The sequence below is a fragment of the Chiloscyllium plagiosum genome, chromosome 4, assembly GCF_004010195.1.
Source record: "Chiloscyllium plagiosum isolate BGI_BamShark_2017 chromosome 4, ASM401019v2, whole genome shotgun sequence".
NCBI classification, from domain to species: domain Eukaryota; kingdom Metazoa; phylum Chordata; class Chondrichthyes; order Orectolobiformes; family Hemiscylliidae; genus Chiloscyllium; species Chiloscyllium plagiosum.
The window spans coordinates 105,704,530-105,719,821 of NC_057713.1; the positions used below are offsets into that span (position 1 = coordinate 105,704,530).

The 15,292-nt window shown below is 45.6% G+C and overlaps 1 protein-coding gene across 4 annotated transcripts in view; it reads left to right on the forward strand.

Annotated features, from left to right (window-relative positions):
- Positions 1-15,292, forward strand: part of LOC122549291 (leucine-rich repeat flightless-interacting protein 2-like) — a 96,242-nt gene that overhangs the window by 14,651 nt on the left and 66,299 nt on the right. Inside the window, exons 1-2 of one of the 4 annotated variants that reach the window (XM_043688827.1) lie at positions 11,507-11,612; positions 13,985-14,158. In XM_043688827.1, the coding sequence (XP_043544762.1) occupies positions 11,532-11,612; positions 13,985-14,158 (255 nt within the window). In that variant the 5' untranslated portion in view covers positions 11,507-11,531. The other 3 variants (XM_043688828.1, XM_043688830.1, XM_043688831.1) reach the window with 3 other exon arrangements.

Below are 15,292 nucleotides of genomic sequence, written 5' to 3' on the forward strand. Positions count from 1 at the left end.
ATCGCCCGATCCAGTATGGTTTTCCAGCTATCTGGTCTCTCCCATCAAGCACAGTTTTGCTTAGGACTCTCCTTCATAGCGCTGTTTCTGACTGGACAATTTTCGATCTGTTAGATTCCTTCCCCAATGACCCTGCATGACACAACATACACCTCTACATGCACACATTGTTTTCAAGCTGTCACTGGTCTCCGTACTTTTTCTATTTCCCACTTCTCACATCCATCCTTCTCGCGATGTATTCCTACTCTCTGACCTCTCCACTCTCATGCTCTTTTCCAGCTATCATCCAAAAAATGCCTCGCGCTTTTTGTGATCTGCAGCATGACTGCCATTTCTCTTGGCTTTCTAACTCTCAGGCTTCTCTCACTGTCTGTTTGCCGACTCTTGGCCTGTCCTACTTCGCACAGGATTCCACTCCCAGATCTTTACCCTTCACATTATTTACCAGGAATCGGGGCCCCTCTCGTCTGTTGCTGTTTTCCCAATCATTGGCCCTCTCTCCTTTCATTCCATTTATTACAGATATGGCCACATTTCAGACGCTTTTTTCAGATATCATTGTGGTCTCGCATTGTTTACTGGCTCACAGGCCTCACAATCTACTCGTTCAATCTACTCATCTCTTCTGTCTCTCGGGCCACAATTATCCAACAGTTTTTCTGCTCTCAGGCCTCTCTTGTTAGGCACCACTTTGCCGCTCTCAGTCATCTCCTGTCTGTCACCATTTTTTGCCTCTTGTGCCTCACCCCATTTAGCACACCTATGGCTTTATTTTCAGGCCCTCAGGCAGCACCTGACTGTTGCTGTGAACCGGCTGTCAGGAATCTCTTGTATGATAATTTTCCCTCTCTCAGGTCTCTGCAGTTTTCAGAGATTTTGTCCTTCAGACCTCAATTGACTGATGCTTTTTTCCAGCTCTCTGGTCTCTCAAAGTTTTAGCATGCTTGAGGCTGTCCCATTCAGCTCTCATACACTATCTTTCCTGAATTGTTTTCTGGCTTCCAGTCCTCTTGGACACTGTTGGCTCATTTCCATCTCTCCTCTAATCATGCTTTGTCATTATTATTAGCTCTGGTTCGAACCCACTCCCAACCTCCGTTTCCAGGTCTCTCTGCTTAGGTTATTTTGTGGCCCTTTGAACCAGTGCTGTTTTCCAACTCCGATCCATATATTACCCATATATCTGCCTCTCCTGCTTCCCTCATCTGTTTGCTCTTCAGTCTGGCTCTGTATTCTGGCTTGAGAGTTTTCCACATCTGGCGCAGTTTTCTAAGTTTACATTCTCTCCAGTCCATCCCTTTTTTCCAGTTCTTGAGCATCTTATGTCCTGCATGCTTTTCTGGCTCACCAGTTTTTCCCATTTTCCCCAGTTTTCTGACTCTCCGGCCCCTCTACTTTTTTTTATTCGTTACTCTAGCCCTGTATTCTGGCACTCAACCCTCTCCTGACAGTGGCTGTCGTCCACTACTTGAACCAATACCATCTGGCACTGCAATCCAGCTCCCAGACTTAGATTATTTATCGGCTATCAGGCCTCTCCAATCCATGTTGATTTCCTGCCCTTCCATCTGCACTCTCACAGGCATTTCTATACATTTCTCATACAAATGCATTTGTGCTTGGACAATTTTCAAACTCTCAGATTTCTTTCCTTGTCCATGCATCACAGATACAGAGCAAACCTCTAGATGCTTGCAGTGTTTTCTTGCCACTCTCATCTGATTTCCAGGTCTCAGATTCCTCCCCCTTGCAGTGCATTCCAGCTTTCTGATCTCTCTGCTCTCATGCTTGTTTCCAGCTACTGTCCTATTATGGCTTGCTTGTTTGTGAGGCCTTTCTTCTCACAGGATTCTTCACACTAGCCCTGTGTTGTGACATTCAGTTCTCTAACTTGCCACTGCCTTCCAGTGGTTAGCACTGTTGCCTCGCAGCGCCAGAGACCCGGGTTCAATTCCCGCCTCAGACGACTGACTGTGTGGAGTTTGCACGTTCTCCCCGTGTCTGCGTGGGTTTCCTCCGGGTGCTCCGGTTTCCTCCCACAGTCCAAAGATGTGCAGGGCCAGGTGAATTGGCCATGCTAAATTGCCCGTAGTGTTAGGTAAGGGGTAAATGTAGGGGTATGGGTGGGTTCGCTTCGGCGGGTCGGTGTGGACTTGTTGGGCTGAAGGGCCTGTTTCCACACTGTAATGTAATCTAAAAAAAAAATCTAATCCAGTTCTAAGGCCAATATGGTTCGGTGCTGCATTCCAGATCTCAGGTGACTACCCCTGGACTATTTATCAGATGTTGAGTGTGCTGGAAAAGCATAGCAGGTCAGGCAGCATCCGAGGAGCAGGAGAATCAACGTTTTATCAGGAATGAAGCTTGTGGACCAGGAGGCTAAGCGATAAATGGGAGGGGGTTAGGGGGAAGGGAGCTGAGAATGTAATAGCGAGATGAAGGTGAGGGAGAAGGCAATAGATTGGAGAGAAAGGTGGAGCGGATAGATGGGAAAGGTGATGGACAGGTCAGGACGGCGGTGATGAGTTGGAGTCTTGGGACTGGGATAACATTGGGGGAGGAGAAATGAGGAAACTGATGAAATCCACATTGATCCCGTGTGGTTGCGGATTATAAGGTGTTCTTCCTCCAGGCGTTGAGTGGTGAGGGTTTGGCAATGAAGGAGACCCAGGACCTGCATGTCCTTGGTGGAGTTGAAGTGTTCAGCCATGGGCGGTGGGGTTGGTTGATGCAGGTGTCCCAGAGATATTCTCTGAAACAATCTGCAAATAGGTGTCCTGTCTCCCCAATGTAGAGGAGACCACATCGGGTGCAATGGAATAAGTAGATGACATTAGTGGAGGTACAGGTAAATTTCTGTCAGATGTGGAAGGATCCTTTGGGGCCTTGTTGGAGGTGAGGGGAGTGGTATGGGCACAGATTTTGCACTTCCTGCGGTGGCAGGGGAAGGTGCCAGGAATGGGCCGTCGGCTGGTGGGGGCGTGGATCTGATGAGTGAATTGCAGAGGGAATGGTCTCTCTAGAACGCTGATAGCACTGGGGAGGGAAACATACAACTGGTGGTGGGTCCATCTGTAGGTGGCGGAAGTGGCGGAGCATGATGTGACGTATGCAGACGTTGGTGGGGTAGAAGGTGAGGACCAGGGCGGGGGTTTTGTCCTTGTTGCATTAGGGTTCAAGGGCGGAGGTGCGGGAACTGGAGGAGATGCGCTGGTGGGCATCGTCGACTACGTGGGAAAGGAAATTGCTTGCGATCTTGGAGGAAGGAGGCCATTGGGGATATTCTAAGGCGGAAGTGTATGTCCTGGGAACAGTTGTAGTGGAGGCAGAGGAATTGGGAATAAGGGATGATATTTTTACAGGAGGTAGCTGTGGGAGTTGGTGGGCTTGTAGTAGATATCTGTAGTTGGTTGCTCGCTGGAGATTGTGAGGTCCAGGAAGGGGAGGGACGCATCCAAGATGGTCCAGGTGAATTTGAGGTCAGGGTGAAACGTGTTAGTGAAGTTAATGAACTATTCAACCTCTTCATGGGAGCACAGGGTAATGCTAATATCGTCATCGATGTAGCGAAGGAACAGGTGGGGGTTGGTGCCGGTGTAACTGCAGAAGATGGACTGTTCCATGTATCTGACAAAGAGGCAGGTATAGCTGGGTCCCATGCAGTTGCCCATGGCTAACCCTTTGGTTTGGAGGAAGTGGGAGGATTGGAAGGAGAAGTTGTTAAGGATGAGGGTGTCAGTGGAGGAGTATTGGTTGTGATGGAGTAAGAGGGCTTTGAGGCCTTTGTCGTGGCGGATAGATGTGTGCAGCGACTGGATGTCCATGGAGACAATGAGGCGTTTGGGGTCGGGGAAACGAAAACCTTCAAGGAAGTGAAGGGAATGCATGGTGTCCTGGATGTAGGCGAGGAGTTCCTGGACTAAGGGAGACAGACAATATCAAGGTAGGCAGAGATAAGGACATGACGGTGTCAAGCTATTTATCAGCTCTCAGAGAATCCATGTTGGTTTCTCGCTGTTGTGCATCTGGCTTCTCGCACACCTGCTAGTGTCTCAAACTTCTCCAATCTGACTCCACTCTCCGACTTCGGGCCTATCTTGGTAGCTTTTGTATTCTGATTTCAGGCCATGCCTTCTCATGCTTTACTGGCTCTCAAACCTGGCCTTTACATTGCTGTTTTCTGGCTCAGTGGCATCTCCCATTGTGGCCAATATTCCAGCTCTTGTGATGCTCCCATCTGGTGCAGTTTTCCGCCTTTGAGACCACTCACCTCTGAAACTGCTTTCCAGCTCTCAGACCAGTCTACTCTCGTGCAGCTTTCCAGGTCCTAAACCTCTACCTCTCACTGTCTTTCAGCTCTGACTGCTCACCCCACACACTGCTTTTGAGTTTCTCAGACATCTCCCTCTTGTGCTATTTTTGACATCTCAAATCCCATACAGCTCACCCTGCTTTTCAGCCGTTGCGTCATGCTATTCTCCAATTCTCAGATGTATTTTTGCTTCGACAATTTTTGATCTTATATTCCTTCCCGACTCGCCCAGTATCAGAGAACATATATCTCTATCTACTCATGGCTTTCAAGATTGTACCAGTCTCCTCAATTGATTTTCTAGGTCTCAGATCACCTCCCCTCAGGCTGCCTCACAGCACACATAGCTCATTTCCAAGTCTCAGATTAACTCCCTTCACATTGCTTCACAGCACACAAAGCTCAAAACGCTCATGCTCTTTTCATACAGTTAACACTCTCCTCACTTGCTGTGTTTTCGTGATCTCAATCCCTCCCTTCCTGTGGTGTCTCTCTAACCCCATCCCTCTCATGCTTATTTTCATCTGTGGTCCTGTCGTGCCTTGTGCATTTTGTGAACTACAGCATGACTCCTCTTTGTCTTGGTTTTCCAACTCACAGGCCTCTCCCTTCTGCTATTTTCCAGCTATTGGGTCTCTCCCATCCAGCACTGTTTCTCGGGCCTCAGGACTCTCCTACATGGCACTATTTCCCAACTGACAGGCCCCTCCACCTTCCATAGGTTTGTGGGCCCTGGACATCTGCTGACTGGCAGTGTTTTCCCACTATGTCATCTCTTCTGTTGCTCTCTTTTCTATCTCAACGGCCTCTCCCTCTTTGCCCAGGTGTCTGGCTCTCTGCTCTTGTTCACTCTGGCTCTGCATTCTGGCACTCAGTCCTCTGCCAGTTTCCAATGTCTTCCAGTTCTTTGACGAATGTCATGTGGCACACACTTCCATCTCTCCGGCTAATCACATCTGGCGCCGTGTTCAAATTCTCGGACCTCTCCCTTCCCACACTTTTCCACCTCTTGAATCTCATCACCCTCAATTTGCTGTTCAGCTCTTGAACCACTACTCACTCTCCCTGTTTCCAAGTTTTCAGGACTGCTCTCTACGCACACTGTTTGAGCTTCTCTGAGCTCCCTCTTCAGCGATTATTTCACCTCTTGTCCTCCACACAGCTCACACTGTTTTTCACCTACCACGTCAGATGTATTTTAGATCAGACAATTTTCAATCTCTTAGATTCCTTCCCCATTCACCCAATGTCACAGGAAACATATCTCTATCTGCTCGTGGTTTTCAAGACTGTACCTGTCTCAATTTGTTTTCTTGGTCTCAGATCAACTCCACTCGCATTGCTTCACAGCACACATAGCTTGAAACACTCATGCTGTTGTCAAGCAAACACCATTCTCCTCAGTCATTAAGTTTCCCAGGTCTCAGATCCTTTCCATCTCTGACACCATCCCTCTCATGCTCCTTTCCAATTTTTGTCCGATCATGCCTCGTGCTTTTTGTGAACTGCAGCATGACTACCCTTTCTCTTGGTTTTCCAACTTTCAGGCCTCTCTCTTCTGCTTCCATATAGCACTATTTTTCAGTCCTCAGGACTCCCCCACATGGCACTGTTTCCCAGTTATCAGGCCCCTCCACCTTTTGTAGATTTCTGTTCCCTAAACCTCTGCTGACTGACTTACTGCCTTTCTACTCTTCTAAGGATTCATTCAATCTATCCTGTCTATACCTGACGTATGCTTCCTTCTTTTCCTTAACCAAACCCTCAATTTCTTTAGTCATCCAGTATTCCCTATTGCTACCAGCCTTTCCTTTCACCCGGACAAGAATATACTTTCTCTGGACTCACGTTATCTCATTTCTGAAGGCTTCCCATTTTCCAGATGTCCTTTTACCCAAGAACATCTGCGCTCAATGAGCTTTTGAAAGTTCTTGCCTAATACCGTCTGGCACTGTTTTCCGCTTCCAGGCTTTTCCCTTTCACATTATTTACCAACTCGGGCATCTTTCCTGTGTTGCTGTTTTCCCAATCATTGACCCTCTTTCCATTGATCCCATTTCCCCCCCCCCCCCCCGATATGGACACATTTTCAGATGCTGTTTCTCTGCCCGTGGAATATGTTAGATTCTTGCTGTTTTCCTGCTCTCATTGTATTTCCACTTAACTCTATTTTTGGATCACACCTCTGCTTCAGGCTGTTTTCCAGCTCTTGGGATGTTATGGTCTGGCATTTTTACCAGTTCTCAGGTGTCTTCAGTCTGTTGGATTTTCTGGTTCTATTCTAATGCAGCTTTTTCAGAACTCAGGCTTCTCTCATCATCAACATGTTCCCGCTCTCAGTCCTCTCCAACTTTGCACCATTTTTATCTCTTGCCTGTCTGGCACATTTACAACTGTTGGGCTTTTCCCATCTGGAGCAGTTTTCAGCTATTCAGGCTACAAGTAATAATGCTGTCATCCAGCTCTCAGGAATCTCTTGTATGTCGTTGTTTCCCCACTCTCATACCTTTCCAGTTTTCAACAGTTTTGTGCCCTACAGATCTCTGCCGACTAATGCTGTTTTTCAGCTCTCAGGCTTCTCAAATTGGCACAGTTTTACGATCTTCAGTCTCTCGCATTCACCTCTTGGACCTCACCTATCCCGTGTTGTTTTCTGGCTCTTAGTCCTATACAGTCAGGCTCCATCTTCCTTTGATGTCTCCCGTCTTATCATGTCTTGGGTATGTTGTGAGCTCCGTCTCTCTCTCTCTCTCTCTCTCTCTACCACCCCCACCACCACTTCCCACCCCACTTTGCCCAGCTTTCAGTTTCCATGAATACATCACCACTGTTACATTTTCATGAGCAATTGTGTAGAAGACTGTGTGCCAAAAAAGTCAATCCAAATGTTCCCCAGTCACAAAGTATGGAAGAATCAGGAAATCAATTGCCTACTAAAGTCCAGTTGTGTGGCGTTCAAGTCAGACAAACGTGACCTTTACAGGAAATCCAGATAGGACCTACGCAAGGCCAGTAGAGACACCAAGATGCTATATCAGACGAAGCTACAGACCCAACCACTTGGGCACCCACCATTTGTGGCAAGACCTACATGACAGACTACAAAGTGAAGCAGAACAGAACAGTGGACAGAATCCAGATGGGATCTCTGTAAGGCCATTAGTGACACCAATAGGCAATACCGAACCAAGGCAGACACCCGAACTAACCACTCAGACTCCCACCATTTGTGGCAAGGTCTACATGACATAATAGATTTAATAAGCAGAACGGAATGACAGACAAAAATTCATCCCTCCCTGATGCAATCAATGCATTTTATGCTCGTTTCACACAAAAGGTCAGTGAAACAGTGTCAGCTTCCCTGACAACTCGGATGTACTTATTCCATCAGTTACCGCTGCAGACATCAGATCAGCCTTGATGAGAGGGAAACCACAGAAAGCAAGTGTCCCAAATGGAGTGCCCCGCGATGAACTCAGAACCTTGCGTACCAGTTGGCAGGAGTATTCACTGATATTTGTAACCTCTCTTTACTACAATCTGTAGTCCCCACTTGCTACAAAAAAGACCATCAGCCCAGTACCAGAAAAACCTTCATGGACCGTGCTTCAATGACTACCATCCGATGGCTCTGACCTCATAATGATGAAGAGGTTAGTCATGGCTCATATCACTTCTACTGTCCCAGCCTGCCTTGATTTCTTGCAATTCATCTACTGTCACAGCAGGTCCACAGCAGACGCCATCTCCCTGGCTCTGTACCGATCCTTGGAACATCTGGAATAACAAGGATACCTATATCAGGCTCCTACTCATGGACTACTGCTCCGCCTTTAAAACTATAATACCAAGAAAACTAATCTCCCAACTCAGAGACCTAGTTTTCTGTTCTGACCTCTGCAACTGAATTCTTGACATTCTGACCCACAAGAAATCAAGGCAGGCTGGGACAGTAGAAGTGATATGAGCCATGACTAACCTCTTTATCATTATGAGGTCAGAGCCATCGGATGGTACTCATTGAAGCATGGTCCATGAAGGTTTTTCTGGTACTGGGCTGACCCACAGACTTCAATTGGACAGAATAGGCAACAGCACCTCCTCCAAGACAATCTCAACACTGACGCCCCACAAGTCTGCGTATTCAGCCCCTTACTATCGTCCCTGTACACTCATGACTGTTTATCAAAGTTTGTCCTAACTCAAGCAACAAGTTTGCTAAAATCATCACCTTTGTAGTCCACATGTCAAACAATGACAAGGTAGAATGCAGGAAAGATTGGTGATGTGGTGTAAAGATAACAACCTCTCCCTCAATGTCAGTAAAATGAAACAGCTGCTCATTGATTTCAGGAAGAAAGGTAGAGGGCATGTCCCTATCTCCATCAATGGAGGCAAGGTGGACATGGTCGAGAGCATCAAGTTACAAGGAGTGACGATCACCAAAAATTTGTTCTGGTCCACCTATGTTGATGCAGCTGTCAAGAAAGCACTACAACGCCTCTATTTCTTCAAGGGGCTGGGGAAATTTGGCACGTTTGTAAAGACTCTTTGCAATTTTTAATCGATGCACCTTAGAAAGCATTCTACCTAGATGCATCATAGCTTGGTATGGGAACTGCTTTGCTCAGGACTCTAAGAACATAGCCCAGTAAACAGAGTTGTGAACATAGCCCAGTAAATCTCACAAGCCAACCTTCTATCCACTGACTTAATCTATACTTTTTGTTACCTTGGGAAGGCAACTAACATAATCAAAGACCCCTCCCACCCCAGTTAAACTCTTCTTTGGTCAAGTAAAAGATACAAAAGCTTAAGCATACATAGTAACAGATTCAAGTAGAGCTTCTTCCCCACTGTTATTAGATTTTGGAACGGACCTTGCAAATTTCAAATTTGTGTCCACCTTGCGATTTGTGCACCTTCTCTGCAACTGTAACAGTGTTCTATTATCCTCTGCACTTTGCATGGTATGAACTGCCTGTACTGCACAAAAAACAAAACTTCTCATTTTCCATAGGTACATGAGACGTCCCTTGCTCTTTTCCCGCTCTCGTCCTATCATCCCTAATGCTTTTTGTAAGCTGCAGCATGATTCTCTTTTACTCTTGCTTTTCGAGATCGTGTGCCTCTCCCTTTGGCTGCTTTCTGTCAGATCTCTCCCATCTAGCACAATTTCTCAGATTGCCCAGATTTCCATTTATCTCGCCTCCCTCTACTGTTTGCTCTTCACTCCAGCTCTGTGTTCTGGCTTTACAGCCCTATGTACAGCATAGAAACAACCTCTTCAGTTCAAATTGTGCACGCCAACCAGATATCCTAAAACAATTCTACTCTCATTTGTCAGCATAACACCCATATCCCTCTCAACACTTTCTATCCACGTACCCATCCAGATGCCTTTTAAATGTTGTAATTGTACCAGCCTCCACCACTTCCTCTGGAAGTTCATTCACCCTCTGTGTGAAAATGTTGCCCCTTAGGCCCCTCTCACATTAAATCTATGCTCTCTGGGTTTGGACTCACCTACCCTGGGGAAAAGACCTTGTCTATTTACCATATCCATGCCCCTCATAATTTTATAAACCTCACACCTCAGCCTCTGACGGTCCAGGGAAAATAGCCCCAGCCTATTCAGCCCCTAGCTATAGCTTAAACCCCCAACCCTGGCAACATCCTTGTAAATCTTTCCAGCTCTTGAGCTTCTCATATCCGAATCTTGGGTATCTCATCTTCAATACAGTACTCTGGCTCACCAGCTTCTCCCATTTTGTCTTATTTACTGTGTCTCTGGCCTCTCTTCTCTTGTGACTCTTCACTCCGGCCCTGTATTTTATACTCATCCTTCTCCTGACTGCGCCACTGTCTTCCAATTCTTGGGCCAATATCATCTGTTGCTGCGGTCCAGCTCTTTGGTGGCTCCCCTCAAAGTATTTATGAGGTGTTGGGTTTCTCCAATTCAGCATATTTTCTGGTTCCCGTCTGGCGTTGTTTTCTAGCTCTTGGGTCCCTCGTATTTGACATTGTTTTCTGGCTTATCCTCGATATTTACCAGCTGTTGGGTCTCTCCTGCCTGCCACTGTTTTCAAATTTCAGACCTCTCCCTCCTATGTTGTTTCTCAGCTCGTTTATTCCATCTTGCGCTGTTTTCAGCTGATTTCCCTCCTGCCGCAGGCTGTCAACAGTCTGTCAGACCTCACTCTCACTTCTTTTGAGCTGCTGGAGTTTTGCTCTCTTGCACTGTTTCCAGTTCTTGGACTTCTGCCCTGTCATACTTTTTTTCAGCTCTCAGAACTCTCAAGATAGTTCAGCCACACATGGAGCACCAACAATATTTGGAATTCAGTCATTATAGAGTTCTGCCTCAGCTAATCAAAGCAAATATCTTGTCATATCCCTTTTCAGCCACCTAAATGTGGCCTGCTGCCTTTAAGAATCTATAGGCATTTACACCCAACTCCCTTCAATCCTTCATACTTTCTAGGTTCCTACTATTTAACACGTACTTCCTCGCCTTGTTATTTCTCCTAAAACGCATCTTACTTTTCAAGATTAAATTCCATTTGCTACTGTTCTATCCATTTGACCAGCCCAAGCATATCACCATGTAGTCCAAGGTTTTTCTCCTCACGATTTACCGAGCCTTCAATTTTCGTGTCACCTCCCAAGGTGCTTACCAAACCTCCCGTATTCATGTCCAGGCACCAAACAACAGCCAGCACTGAACCCTATGGGACATCAGCTTTCTGTCATAAAATTACCCTTCAACCATCACCTTCTGCTTCCTGTCACTAAGAGGATTTTGGATCCAATTTGATATAATTCCCAGGGCGCTCTGGCTACCATCGCTCTTGAACAAGCCGGCCGTGTGAAACCTTGTCCAAAGTCGTCTTGAAGTCCACATCAACTGCACTGCCCTCATCGACACACCTAAAGGAAAAAAAATCATTCAGGTCTCCTGTTGCGTAACTCTTCACAAAAAACGCTTCGCTTTGTGTCTTCGCCGTCGTCGCACGAAATCATCTTCGATCTGTTCCCAATCCCGCCTCATCGAATCAGACATGCGCAGAACAGCCACTAGCCCGAGCTCTCGACAAACCTCCAGTTTGCAGCCTGTGCGCAAGCGCACCAAGCCGCCTCAATCGTCGCTGGCGCGGCTGACGTGCACGCGCGCGGTGGGCGCGGACTCATTGAGTTGCACGCACTTCGGCGCATGCCCAGCCGGCGGGTGTTGACGCATGCGTACAAAGTAATTGGCGGAGTTGCGAGCTGTTGGTTGTTTAATTTTGGGAAGGTTTGAGTTTTTATTCTCGATTCGGGAGGAGGCAAAGCTGAGTGTCGGAGCTCGGGCGGGTTACAAGTGGGCTTGTTGGTTTGTGGGTGACCTTTGAACGGGTGGCTTAGCTGGTGAGGAGTCAAATGGCTGGTTGATTGTCCAGGACTGACCGAAGGAGTGGCCGGGCGCTGGTAAGGCAACCTCGGGGCCGACTGATCATTACCACCACCACCACACCCCCGTTCCCTCCCCGGCAAGATCGCTGCATAGGCCTTATCTCTTCCTCCAACCTCGAGCGCTTTTCAAACCTTTTTATTTTCCCTGACCTGTCCCCCGGATTTGGCTTGATCTTGGCCCAGGTCTCTTGTCCATGTTGGAGAGAGCAGGTCTGATCCGCGATTCTGGTGTCAGCCCGGGGCCGAGCCTGTTGTTGCACCGTACCGCCCTTCGATTGCTTACATTCAAACTCAGCCTCTGGCTCCTGTCCAGGATTATTTTTTGTATTTGAAAATCCTGTCTCTAACCTGCGGAGTGAGCTTGAGGTGAAATGGGTTACCTTGGCGATGAGAGGGCAGTCATGCTGCATTCCAGAGCAGTTCGCTGTCAAACTTCACTGTCGGTTATGAGGAGCCAGTGATGACATGGGTAATAGGAGAGCAGAATAGGTAGGGCACTTTGCTACCAAATCGAGTCCTGCTTGGTATTGATTGTCGACTTTGATTATTGCCATACCTTCTTGACAATTTTACATTATTATATTTGTGTTTGAATTCTTTATATCAATTTCCCTAGTTGTAGTTGTTTCCTCTTAACTCCTGCCTTTTGTACATCTTCCCTTTTCTAGTATCGGCAGCTATGTCGTTAGTTACAATGATATTAAATCCCTTTTGTTTCTCAAATGCTGTTCCTTTTTATTAAGTCCACTTTTTGACCAATCTTAGGATAATCCTCCTGAACCTGCTTTTGGCTTGAACTTTGTTTTCTTCTGGTTTCTGTCAAACATCTTTGGATATTCTTTTACACTTAATATATACATAAAACTGCACAGCGGTTAACAAGAAGACTGCTGCTTGATGTCTGCACATCGACACTACAGTATTATGCACTGAATTGTCTTGATGCTTTGCATCTGATAGCTGTATGACTATGAAAAAAGGAGTTGACCTTCCTCTCCCAGTTACTGGGCTAATTGGTTTTTGCCTCTGCGATAGCTTCTGCAGCATTCAGACTATTCACAACTTGGTTTGACATTGATTTTACACAAAGAAATCAATGTCAGATCTCTGATGCTTTTAAGTTGGCAATGTTAGTATTGAAGCAAAAAGGTTGGAGCCTAAGTACTTGAACATGACATTCTGGTTTGAGATAAAGTTGTTGGATCTTCTGTTAAATGACCATAACCAGTGAAAATAATATGAAGCCATAGCATTATGCAGCATAATTTGCAAAACAATTTTTTTTAACTTTAACATCACAAGAACTTGGAATAAGAGTAGGCCATTTGCTCTGTTGTGCCCATTCTATAGGATTGTGGCTGATCTGACTTTTCTCAACCCACTGAGCTGGAGAAGAAACTCCTCCTCATCTTAAGTTGGCACCCCTTAGTTCTGCCTTCTGTACTTACACATTCCCATGAGGGGAAACATTCCCTCAGCATTTTCCTTGTCAAGCGCCTAAGAATCGTAAATATTTCAATAAGATCACCTTTCGTTAACTCCAGTGAATAGAATCCCAACCTGTTTAGCCATTGTTCAAAGACAATCCCTCAACACTGGGATCATCTTAATTGCAGAATTATAGAAATTAGGAGCAGGAGTATACCATTTGACCCCTCGAGCCTGCTCTACCATTCAGTATGACCATCGAGCTCAGAACACTAATTCCTCCCTCCCCCAAATCACTTGATCCCTTTAGTCACAAGAGCTATATTTATCTCCTTTTTGAAAATACCATGTTTTGGCTTCAACCACTTTGTGTTGTGGTGATTTGCACTGCCTCGCCACTCTAGATGAAGAAATTTTTCCTCATCTCAAACCTAAAAACTTTACCCCTTATTCTTAAACTATGGGTTCTGGACTTCACCACTATCAGGAACATCCTTTCTGCATCTCACCTGTCTAGTCCTGTTAGAATTTTAAAGCTTCCCATGTGATTCCCTTCCTCCACCTCAGTCAACCTTCTCTCTGAATTGCCTTCAAAGAAACAATACCTTACCTTAAGGGGGTCCAAACAGATTTCAGTATTCCAGAAGCAGCATCACCAGCACCGTGTACTTCCCTTACTCTTATATTCCAGCCTTTAAAATAAGGGTCTACATTCCTTTGGCTTATGACATGTAATTATTTTTATGGAGGAAAACAATTTATAAAAAATCAAATTTTGTCTTGTAGTACAACTGTGGAAGGAGTTCCTCTCCAAATGGTATTCGATCGTTTTCTCTTGGACTTGTAGAAGATTTTAATTATTTGGAGAAAATGGGGACACCTGGATCTGGAAGGAAGCGAACACCTATTAAAGATAGATTCTCAGCTGAAGATGAAGCCCTGAGCCACATTGCCAGAGAGGTTGGTTGAAATTTAATTTTGAATGCTTAAAGTATTATAAGCTGCTGTGACTGTTTATTATGAGGGGACATTCTCATCTTTATCATCAATTTATAGTTTAAATTCACTTCCCCTCCAGGGTACACAATTTGACAAGCCAAGGCTTGTGACATACTTTGTATGAACTGAACTGCAGTTCTTATGCAGAATTCTGTTTCAGTACCGGAAAGAAATACAGTTGCAATCTTAATTTTTTTAAGGAGTAGACTGACATAAATGACTATCTATAAATAGTCTCTTTTTGATTGCCATTCTATAGTTGAGGAACAGATGTATCTATTTGTCTGTAAATTTCACAGCCATGTGAAGTGCAGAATGTTCTGGAATACTTTTTAACTCTTGTGAATCAGAATTAATACTAATGTCCATGATTTGAGAAGCTGTAGTTTGATGGATCATGTGTTTGAAATCAAATATGTCATCCTTGTGCATTGAGCTAATGCCTAGCTTTCTTATTTTGTTTGCACTTATTTTAAAAAGTGGAATGTTTTTGGGTCAGATGTTCCAAATTTAAATCAGAAGCACAAGTCATTCATTTCAAACTTCTACATAGATTGAACAAAGATGGGTGGGTGTGTGGTCGAGTCAGTGAATGCCCCATCAACAGGTGGTCAGCGTTTTTAAGTATTTTAAATGCTGGCTGCCTGGTCAATGAAGAGGAGTATGAATACTTCTGCCACCTTGTGTTAGAAATATAATGAAGGATCAGGCACATTTATTCCTGTCCATCAGTATGCCACTGAGTTGTGTCTCCTCACCACCAAGTGTCTCAAAACCCTAATACTACTTGTAACGTTCGAGTACAATGGACATTTTTCAAAAAGGTTATTTGTTTCCAGTTAACTGTTGAGGAGAAAGTGAGGTCTGCAGATGCTCGAGATCAGAGATGGAAATGTGTTGCTGGAAAAGCACAGCAGGTCAGGCAGCATCTAGGGAACAGGAGAATCGACGTTTCGGGCATTAGCCCTTCTTCAGGAATGAGGAAAGTTGGTCCAGCAGGCTAAGATAAAAGATAGGGAGGAGGGACTTGGGGGAGGGGCGTCGGAAATGTGGTAGGTGGAAAGAGGGCAAGGTGAGGGTGATAGGTCAGACTGG